General features: G+C 35.9%; 1 protein-coding gene across 2 annotated transcripts; it reads left to right on the top strand.

The window, feature by feature from the left end:
- The first annotated feature begins 2568 nt into the window (after nt 1-2568).
- On the top strand, nt 2569-10744 carry LOC147548244 (putative clathrin assembly protein At2g01600). 2 transcript variants are annotated; one of them, XM_086665604.1, is made up of 15 exons: nt 2569-3062; nt 3169-3238; nt 3350-3447; nt 6433-6571; nt 6694-6821; nt 7791-7883; nt 8019-8069; nt 8523-8588; nt 8690-8755; nt 8899-8979; nt 9081-9158; nt 9378-9557; nt 9652-9727; nt 9804-9910; nt 10269-10744. In XM_086665604.1, the coding sequence occupies exons 1-15, from the start codon at nt 2973-2975 to the stop codon at nt 10644-10646; spliced, it is 1701 nt and encodes a 566-aa protein (XP_086521730.1). In that variant the 5' UTR covers nt 2569-2972; the 3' UTR covers nt 10647-10744. The 2 variants fall into 2 exon arrangements, with proteins under 2 accessions (XP_086521730.1, XP_086521731.1); XM_086665605.1 differs by having other exon boundaries at nt 2626-3062; nt 9813-9910.
- The last annotated feature ends 312 nt before the right edge of the window (nt 10745-11056 follow it).

The following is an 11056-nucleotide window of genomic DNA, read 5'->3' as shown; positions in this document are numbered from 1 at the left end:
TCCTTCGGAAGGATACCATTCCTTCAGACTTTAGGCATTATATCCTTCAATTACATCATAATCATAACATGCCATACATACATCATGAATCTATGGGAGATTTTATACGCAATGTCCAAAGTTGTGAAAGGCAATCTCGTTAGGTCAATAGATCGGCAAAAGGTTGTCCGTCTGTCAGCGACCTACAACCAAAAGAGAGAGAAAATTCTTCCACCTCTTTCTTCTTCTTTCTTCTTCTCCTTCTCGGCCTCTTCTCATCTCTCTCCCTCTCTCTCTCTAACCCGAAAGTTAACCGTGATAACATTCAAGCCTTAGTTACTACAGTTTCTTTTTCTTTAGGTTGGAACCTCATAAACTAAAATCACCATAAAAATATCAGAGAACCAACATCTAGACCTCTCAAACCAGAAAATATCCTTCTTATTGTAGGAAATCATTCACATACAAAACTTCAAAGGTAAATGGAGTCTGATTAAAAACAAACTCATTGATCTGCCTACTCAACTTAAAGATCTCTCTTATTTCTTAAATTTTGCTTTTAATCATCTCTCATCTGTTGTCTTACTATCAATTTCTCAAATTTATCTGATGTTCAACTACTTGCCCAAGAATGTGCCAAAACTAATCTATCTGTAGGTAAGCTTAATACTCGGTGCATACTGATTCAATCATTGCGAAACTCGATTAACATATAAAAGATATTGATCATTTGATTAGAAGTGGTGTTATTCAAGATAGTGCAAGTGTTGGTTCGTCAACCACAGTCACATCAAAGATAAAATCAACTCGAATCGAAGTAAGGAACTTTATAACTCACTTGAATACTGGTAATCTTGAGTTAAAACAACAAGTGTTTGCGTATATTTCGTATTCGATAGACCATATTGCCGATTTTGTAGAATTTGTGAGGGGGAGGGGATTTCTTTCCGTTGGGCTCCTACCTGTCATATTTTTTGGATTCTGAAGATATTCTCTGTCCCTAAATCCTACATTATATCAAGGCTTAGGTTATAAAAGTTTTAGCTTATACCCTCCCATATTTCGAGATTTTAAGGTATCAACCTAATTTCTGCAGAAGTCCTTTACTGCTACAGGATCCACGACATACTTGGTTGTATTTAGAGTCAGAGCAAGGCGCCTAAGACATTCGTGGAGAACTCCTAATTTTGGACTCAGGTGACAGAGTTCTTTCGGATTCAACGTCCTAATGACTTGGGCATTGGTTGACCAATTAGTTTTTTGAGCTTACTTTAACTTATTAACTTAGTCAACTGATGACCAATATTTGGTTCATTACTTTTAGGTTCGAGTAATTTTTTTTCTTTAAATTTAAATATACAACTTTTTCATTAGATGTCAGATTTCGATAAAACTCATATATTTAGATAGGATTTTCATAATCTTTTTTATAAGGTTTACTTTTAATACTATTTTTTTTTAAATTACATAAAAACAAAGTTTTTTTCCACTTATATTTTTGCAAACTAAGTTAGCAAATTTTGCAAACTACATAGCGAATTTTGCAAACTAGGTTTGCAAATCTCGCAAACTCGATTTGCAAGTTGAGCAGATTCAAAATTTTAAAAAAAAGTATCGAACGAAGAACATCAAAACCTTAAATATCCTCAACGAAGAACATAAAATCCCTAGTTTTTATGGTTACTACTAAAATCACAAAGAAGAACATAAAAACTCTAAATATTTCCACTTTTTTTTAGAAAACAAGTAACTATGACATAAACAACTCTCCGTGGCCGAAGTGAGAGCTTGATTTTCTTACTTGACTATTCTTATTTGGATTTGTTTTTTGGGGTTATACTTAGTTGTGTTGATTTCGAAGAAGAAGAAGAAAGTGAACGAACCTACTGTTCCTGCAAATCTTGTTGTTGATCTCGAAGTCATATCTGGAAATAGTAGAAGAAGAAGACCAAAGAAAAAGAAATCCTAAAGTGAAAAAAATCTTGTTGTTAAACTGGAATCCACCAAAATGTCTATGAGAACCACTCAATTTTTTTTGAGAAATCGACTACGATCTATGTTAGACTTTACAAGGCACGGATACATCACAAATATGTGATAAATACGATAACCGTATGAGTTCAACCATTAATAAAAACTACTCATTTTTTGTTTGACAAACTTGACTCTCTTTTTCACTAAAATCTACCAAAATATCTATGAAAATCCAAATCTACCAAAATCTATGCATTTGCAAATGCTTCAGACACTCGTCAACTCTGAAATGTGGGTGATAGAACACTTGTCACATTCGAAGCCTTCAATAGTGACAACCTCCAATAAGACCAAATCTACCAAAATCTATGCATTTGCAAATGCTTCAGACACTCGTCAACTTTGAAATGTGGGTGATTGAACACCTATCACATTTATTCAATAGTGACAACCTTCAATAAGACCGTGATTGAATGCCATAAACATCCGCGGACTTGGAAAACCTATCAAAATCCAAGAACGACGGTCCCTACACATGGAATTTTAGTGTGTCCAAATGCCATGTGGGATTGATTATTCCAGGTGTATATAGTAAGACAATAATAAACTAGAAATACTTCAAAAAAAAATAAAATAATAATAAAGTAGAAAAATGATGAGACCTACCAAAAAGAGGGCCAACTAGAAAGCAAGTCACAAGCATCACCAAATGTGACAACAAAACTTCAATTATAGAGAGAGAAGAAAAAAAGCTCTCCTTGTGGTTGAATCCTTGAATCCCCTCCCTTCATCAAATTAATTTCTTCTATCGCTTAAAAAAAGCGAAACGATCGACGTAATAGAAAAAAAAGGTTCTCCTCCTCTCTGTTCTCCACAGAGTTTTTGAAGAGAGAGAAAGTAGAGAGAGAAAGAGTGAGCGATCGATTCGCAGAGGCGACGGTGGATAGTAACTTTCGGCATCGTTCTAGAGAGAGAGAGATTACCGGAGAGAGATAACCGGAGAACGGTGAGATTGACACATGTCGACTTTGCATACTCTGAGGAAGGCTTATGGTGCTCTCAAAGATACCACCACAGTCAGTATTGCCAAAGTTAATAGTGAATTCAAGGTAGTATTTTCTCAGATTTGTGATTTTCTCTCTTTCTATTTCTTTCTTCTTTGTTATATCAATCTAAAATTGTGATTTGATCTTGGATTTGGGGGGAAAATCGAAGGACGTAGATGTTGCGATTGTTAAAGCAACGAATCATGTTGAATGTCCACCAAAAGAAAGGCATCTTAGAAGTGAGTTTTTTTTCCCTGATTCAATCAATTAATGAGAAATTCTTGTTTATTAAGATGGATTGTTGATGAAATCTAATGAAAATTTGGGATTTTTTTTTTCATTTCTTATAGAAATCTTGGCTGCGACTTCTGTGGTTAGGCCTCGAGCAGATGTTGCGTATTGTATACATGCCCTATCTAGGCGATTAGCCAAGACCCATAACTGGACGGTGTGTTCTCTTTTCCTCTCTATTTTTCTCTCTTTTTATGCACTAAATTTGGATTCTTTGGGAAGCATCTTCTTTCCCTTTTGATTTTGGTTTAGATCTTAAAAGGGTGTTGATGCCATTTCTTTGGTATGTAATTGAAGTTTATAGGTTTGGTTATGACCTATATGAAAGTGGGTGAAATTGGGAGATAATGGTTTGATATTTCATTTGAAATCCAACTAGGAAAATTAAGAAAGTAGATCACAACTTTATCTTGGTCATTTAGGTAACAAAAACAAATCTTTGAAATTTCACTGAATAAAAATCTATTCAAAATATTGATGTTAGTAAAACGATTTATCTTGGAATGGAATTCTGTTCGCTATTCTTCTTTTACTTTTTTACTACTTGTGTTGAATTAACCTGTTAGTAAGTAGACAACGAAATTGCATAATCTCAGAAAATTAGTTTTTTTCCATCTTCCAGTATAGCAGTATGTCATGAGATACATCATTGTTGTTGGTCTTTGACATGGTGGCCACATGGGCTATTATGACAAAGATAAGGTGAAGACACATGGCTACTACGACAGCGCTAACTGAATATCACAATTGTATTTACCGTTGAAACATTTAAAGTAGTATTTCAATAATGTATGTAGTATGCCACACATGAGAAATGAGAATAGGTGAAAGAGTATTATGCCACGCTATGAAGTATTCCTTATTTAGGGCATTTCTCTTTCCATATTTGAACATTTAAGAATAACTAACTCCTTTATGCGTATCAAAAACATAAACACATCTTTTGGAAAATATAATTAATTGGTTGTGAGTCTGTGACTAAGGATCCCTGTAGGGCATGAAGCAGAATCATATGATTAACAAACTAGGTTGCTGGGACCTTGCTGAATTGTTTTTACTGTACTGGTTCGTTTTTCTGATTAATACTTCTGAAAATAAATCTCTCCAACATTGACATACTGCGGTACCTTAGGTTAGAACAATTGTAGTTGAAATATTTCACAGACAGGAGTGAGGATGAGACGTTAAAGCTGGGGAGATAGAGAGCAAGAGAGGGAAAGGAGCAACACCTAAGGGTATACATTTGTTGCTAGCTTAGTTTTATTGGTCATGGAGGCATTTTCATTTTGTAAGCAAAACTGGTACAATTTGTGTTAGTGGGTGTATGTAACAAAAAAGTTACACATTTAGAGATAAGTTGGGTTCATTTCAGATTGATTCTTATTCTATTTTTATAGAAATACGAGAAGCAAAACAAGATCATGAATAAGTAATATTGGAGAGCCAAAGTGATCACTTTCGATTCTACTGTTGATCAACGAATTTATGGGCAAGGGCTAAAATCTTATTAGAAGCGTTTCATGTATTGTCGGGGAGTGGCTTGAAGAAAGTTATATCATATTGGTTTTCAAAAGAGGGAACCTTTGCCAAGATTATCACACATATGATATAATGCATTCTCTAGAATAATTTCTAAATGGCTAGCTTCAAGAGTTACTTGTGTTTCGGGATCTTCTCTGCTTAAAAATTGTTGGCCTTCATATGTTTTCCTTTTTGAACGTCCAACAAAAACAGAAAACTGAACAAAGGATCATTATTTATGAAAGCACGCGTAAAATTTACAATTTTGATATTGTTAACAAAGCATTTCAAATTGTCGATGAAGCCCTATAAAGTAAGGATTTTAGGACCAGTTTTTTCCACAGCTCCAATTGAAATGGATTCTTTTTAAACATGATTGGAGGAACTCAGAAATCTGTGCATTTTCACCTGTTATTTGCATTTTTTTTTGTACCTTCATGTCTTGCATTAACTATGTGGCCGGAAATTTTTATCTTAAATTTTAGGAACATGTATACTTCAAAATTTCAGCTGGGCAACTTCTCTGATTTACCTAGTTATATTACGTCGTACTATACTAAGTAAGGAACTTCGCTTATGAGCTGATCCCAATAGTTGGGAAAGCTAGACGAAGAGTGTGCTAACTGCTAAACACTTAACTTACCGAGACTTCACGTTCAATTGGGATACACTGATAAACACTTCATAATTCACCATTTTTTTGTTTTTCATCTTGGGGGTTTATATCTGAATTTCCATTGGCTCGTTAGGTACTTGTTTCATATCAGTATCTCTATCTTCCTTCCACAAAATAATTTGAAAACTTTGTGTTCTTTCTATTTCTTTTGAAAAGTGTAATTCTAAAAGGAAAAGAAAACGAAGTGCAAAGTGGGGGATGGTCCTTTGAAAGACAGATCATCTCCTTGGTAGACGTGGTCTGTGCATACAGCTGCTAGCTAGAAAATCCTCTTAGAAAGCAGAGAAATCCAAGAAATATAGTTTTTCTTGCCCACGACACTCCAATGGAATAGGGTAGTGTGATGATAATAACACTCTCCTAGCTATCCTTTTCCTAGTTAAAAGTTATCATGTGCCTATCTTTCCAAATACCCCATATAGTTGCATGAGGGATAATCTTCGAAAGCTCTTTCCTTCTATTGGGAAGTTTTAGGCCTTCCATTGCATGATGTATTGATCGATATCTCATGGCATCACCCACGTTAAGCCCAACGTCTGTGCGAAGAAATCTCAAATGACTCGAGGATATGCTGATTGCTTTGTTGTCTAGTAGGGATAAACTTATTCCATACTACCCTTGTCCACTGATTTTGGTTGGCCTGGTTTCTCATAATCCGTTTATAGCATTGATTCACTGTTACTGGATGTTGGGGATTCTCCTTCCGCTCTACTCGGTGACATTGTTCCGAAAGTTGAATGTTTTCCACTAACGTGAAGATGACCATGTACTCATCTATTTACCAGTCGTTAAGACCTCTTCCTAGGAATTCCAGCAAATGCTACCATTATCTATCGAACATGCCTGGGGGACAGTACAAATTTGCTGTTCACAACCTGAAGATATTAGTGTTACTACTACGCTCATGTTGTGATTATTGTTTCCTTTCTTGTGCACTATTTACAGGTGGCACTGAAAACACTCATAGTTATCCACAGAATGTTGCGGGAAGGAGATCCTACTTTTCGCGAAGAGCTCTTGAACTACTCGCAGCGAGGGCGCATTCTCCAGTTATCCAATTTTAAAGATGATTCAAGCCCTATTGGTTAATAACTCTTCACGCGTCTCTTTGAAAATTTTGTTATTATGTTTATAATGATAAAGCTCTCTAATTCTGTACTAGTGAGAAGAAACTTATAGTTAGTTTTGTTCCTTTTCAATTTTCAGCTTGGGATTGCTCAGCATGGGTTCGTACATATGCACTTTACCTGGAGGAAAGACTAGAATGCTTTAGGGCCTTGAAGTATGATATTGAAGCGGAACGTCTACCAAGACCTGTACAGGGGCAGGACAAGGTATATTTGAAGTTAAGTTTGTGTTCCATTTTTTTGCTCCTTGGCGAAGTATAAAACAAAGTAGGATTCGAGCAGGTTCAGAAGTAGAATACATCTGACCCATCTTTTAAAATTTGGTAGACGTATATGCATCTACAAAGAAAAAACAAAACTTACAAGCATCATCTAAGTTCATGCAACACGAGAAGTAATAAAATTTACATTTTTTGTTTTTTATGCACTTAATTCTTTATATTATTGTAGTGAAAAGAAGAAGACCATATTATCTTATGTTTTCGCGTAAATTTGGTACCTTTCTTCCGTAAAGAAATTAGAGGACGCTTTTTTGCGCGTCGAGGCATACCCCTCACAGCGTCACTCCTATTTTTCGGAGCAAACCGCCTTGAGACGGGAAATTGTTTTTTAACATTGCATTTGATGTTTGTGAATCTAAAAGGAAACTGCATAAGAAGTAAGAACTAGGAACCAGATTTAACTAGATATGTAAACGAAGCTCGTACTGCAGATAATTCTTACATTTCCAGTTCATATCCGCAAAGCTAATACAATTGTTTTTTGTGGGGCTCCCAGTCTTTTGACCTTTTCTCATATTGTATACATTTTTTTCATGGACTTCAAGATTCATTACATTCATTACATGGTCTGGATACGTCATGAATATATAATATGTAGATACATCATGAATTGATTAAGCCTTATAACTGCCATCACCAAAGACGTCTTGGGCCCTAAAGGCCATCCAATGGGGCCTAAAGCCCATTATTCATACTTGTACTTTATTTAACCCAAGTTCAATAAATTATGGATTTCTACTTCGTTTGAGAATCGAACCTGGGGCCTCCGTTTTCCAGAGTGGGTGTCTAACCGCTGCACCAAAAGTTGGTGGACCATATTATATACATTTGATTGTTTCTATCACTTGTGGACCTTGTGGTTTTTTAATTTTATCTGTCGTTGCTTCTGTTGCAGGGTTACAGCCGAACCAGGGATTTAGACAGTGAGGAACTGTTGGAGCAGTTGCCTGCTTTGCAACAATTACTGTATCGTCTTATAGGATGCCGGGTATTTGCTGCAATTTAACGAAAACAATCATTAGTTTTATATGTTCGAGAGTAGATCTATCCACTGCTGTCTTTTAAATTCTCAATTTTATATGTGATGATCTTGTTTCTTTGACCCGTACTTCTTACTTTACAGCCTGAAGGGGCAGCTGTGCACAATTACGTAATACAATATGCTCTTGCTCTGGTACGCCCAGTTTATTTTATTTCTGTTCTGTTATGACCGCTGCTTGACGAGCTTTTTTTTCCCTGACATGTAAAAATTGAGGCAATTATTCTAAGGGATTTCCTTAAGGCAGTAAAAACGTTATATTAGCTGAGCATTTTTTTTGTTTTGTAAACCACGGAAGGGAAAATTTTGGAAATATGTGGTTAAAATAAACTGTTGGTGTCAAAACAAATCATGTATACGGAATCAAAGTATTAATTTGGCTAGCTCTTATTTTCCCAGACACACTACGTATAGATTGAAAAAGAAGGTCCTTTTATATTTCCCTGTCCCACCCAATAGTCATTGAAATATTGAAATATTAAAATTTGGACAGTTAATGCGAAACAGCTTAAATGTCGCTCTTTTAGTTTCAACTTCCAGGTTATTATTTTTATTCTACCTACTCAAGATACTGGTATTTCTTTGCAGGTCCTTAAAGAGAGCTTTAAAATTTATTGTGCTATCAATGATGGCATTATAAATCTTGTTGACAAGGTACAGAAATTGATCTCTTGTTAGGAATATAAAACCTTGTTTTCACAACCCCACCTAACCTCTTCCATTTTCCCTAAGCACAATTACTTGTATTGTTGCAGTTTTTTGAGATGCCAAGGCACGAGGCTGTGAAAGCTCTTGAAATCTATAAACGAGCTGGACTACAGGTAATGTTGCAGATTTAATATTTTGTTGTTTCCTGAAGTTGAATCTTTTGAAATGCCTACGCTTCCGTAACAGTAGTTTTTCTGAAACAGAGGTAGTAGTTGGTTGTGGTGGTTCCCTAAATAGGTAAAAGTTTTTCTTGCAGGCTACAGGACTTTCTGATTTTTATGAAGTGTCCAGAGGGTTGGAGCTTGCCAGGAATTTCCAGTTTCCAGTCTTGAGAGAGGTAGTGGTTTTGATGAGGGGTGAAAATCTTTTTGATTATTTTATTTTTATCCCATTAAAAGACAGCTCGGTTAATTTTTACACTGGTTTACCCTCATGCAGCCACCCCAGTCATTTCTTGCAACCATGGATGAATATATACGAGAGGCACCACGGATGGTTACAGTTAGGGAGCCATTGGTTAGTACAATATTTGTTATCGTGCCCCATTCTAGTTGCATGAAAAATCTAGTTCTCAAATTACATGTTATTTTGCTTTCCCCACTGTTAACCTTAACCTTTCATTTTTAGTAACAGGCAAGTCTTTATGGTCAGAAAAATGACAGATACTGTATTTTTTAAATCTTCTTGAGAGCCCACATTATTATGACATTGACAGTATCAAATGTTCTGGAACAGGAAATGCCAGAAAGACTCCTTTTGACATACAAACCAGAAGAAACTTCTACTTCAGAGGATATAGAACAATCACCAATTGAAGAACAAAATCATCTGCCTTCGAACATTGATGCTGCTCCTGAAGTTGATGTTCCTCCCCCTCCTTTTGCTGACAACAACCTGGATGATGGAGATCTACTGGTAATGCCCCTTAGTTGAGCATCACCATAGGAGTTGATGCTATTCTACTTCTTGTGTTCACATCTGTACTCAATTTCATTCTTTTATCGTTTAGGGATTAAATGCTACACATCCTAATGCATCTGCAATAGAAGAAAGCAATGCATTGGCTCTCGCCATAATTCCGAGTGGTAAAATATCTTCCTTTGCTTTCGTTCCTTTATTATCCATATAATTGTCGTCGAGCAATGGGTTTTTGATTTGCAGATACCACAGCTTCTGCTCCAGCAAGAGATTTTGATCCTACTAATTGGGAACTTGCTTTGGTTACTACTCCTGGAACCAACATTTCTTCAGACAATGAAAGACAATGGGTTGGTCCTCTCAGCTCTTCTTACATTAGAATTTTCAATATTCAATTTCTTACTTCATGAATGAGTTAGTCTTGAATATAAGGGGTCAGTACATATTATGTTATTTTATGAATAGAATGCGAATTAGGATCAGACACATATTTCCTGCTTTAGTGATTGACTTGATGGTGATAAATTATTTGAAACGGAGAACTATGTTCTTGTCTTGGGCTTAAATGGTTTTTAAAATATAAAAAATACTTCAGCTCTAGAATAAGTTGCACTGATTTGAGTGTTTTTTTTATTTCCTGTCTATGTTCGTACTTCTTTTCTAAAGGAAAAGAAAAACTTTTGTAAGAATGGTTGTTCTGTATTTCAGGCTGGCGGGTTGGACTCATTAACACTGAACAGTTTATACGATGAAGGAGCATATAGAGCATCTCAACAGCCTCAGTATGGAGCGCCAGCCCCAAATCCATTTGAAGTGCAGGATCCATTTGCCGTATCAAATAATGTTGCCCCTCCTTCAGCAGTTCAATTTGCCGGAATGAATCAACAACAGATAAATCCCTTCACTCAATATCCATCAACAACCTATAATCAGCCACAACAGAATTTACTTATGGGTCCACCAAATCCAAACTTAAATGGGAGTGTGTCAAATCCATTCGGTGATATGGGCTTTGGCCAGTTTCCCGTGAATCAAGCTACACATCCTCAGAATACTAATCCTTTCGGAGCGAGCAGTCTGCTGTAGCATCGTTGCGGTTTTTATATGCACCAATATACAATTTGACCACGGCGGTCATACTTTGAAGGTGAATTAGCTGAATCAAAGCATTGTGTTTTTCTTTTTCTTGTGTGTCCTATCACATGTTAGTCTTGTCTGGCTATTTGAGCTTTAAAGATTATAACAAAAAAAAATTGATGATATTTGGATTGGACTAAAAGATTCTGAGGAGTTGATCCATAGCTTGTAAAGAAAGTGAACTTGTTGGAAATGTTAATTCTGTTGTTAAAAAAAAGCTCGAAACCAACAGCGCTAAACTTCAAAGGTCTTAAGAACTTTGAAAATATGATAAAAGTTTTGAATACCGGCCACTTAAGATTCTTTGAGATTTGCTTCTTTGGGCTTCATTTGAATAAGTGTCATCTTAATAAGTGGGA

This window comes from Eschscholzia californica, unplaced genomic scaffold (genome assembly GCF_041429995.1).
Source record: "Eschscholzia californica isolate CP2 unplaced genomic scaffold, dmEscCali1.0.p SCAF_3, whole genome shotgun sequence".
Taxonomy (NCBI): Eukaryota; Viridiplantae; Streptophyta; class Magnoliopsida; order Ranunculales; family Papaveraceae; genus Eschscholzia; species Eschscholzia californica.
The sequence above is the reverse complement of the archived record's forward strand: the minus strand, read 5'-3'. Positions and strand labels throughout refer to the sequence as shown.

Bases quoted from the DNA above. Each gene is read 5' to 3' on its own strand.
- LOC147548244 (XM_086665604.1), top strand. From the start codon at position 2,973: ATGTCGACTTTGCATACTCTGAGGAAGGCTTATGGTGCTCTCAAAGAT. The intron at 7,884-8,018 runs GTATTTGCTGCA...CTTACTTTACAG, and splicing joins ATCGTCTTATAGGATGCCGG to CCTGAAGGGGCAGCTGTGCA. The intron at 9,728-9,803 runs GTAAAATATCTT...TTTGATTTGCAG, and splicing joins TCTCGCCATAATTCCGAGTG to ATACCACAGCTTCTGCTCCA.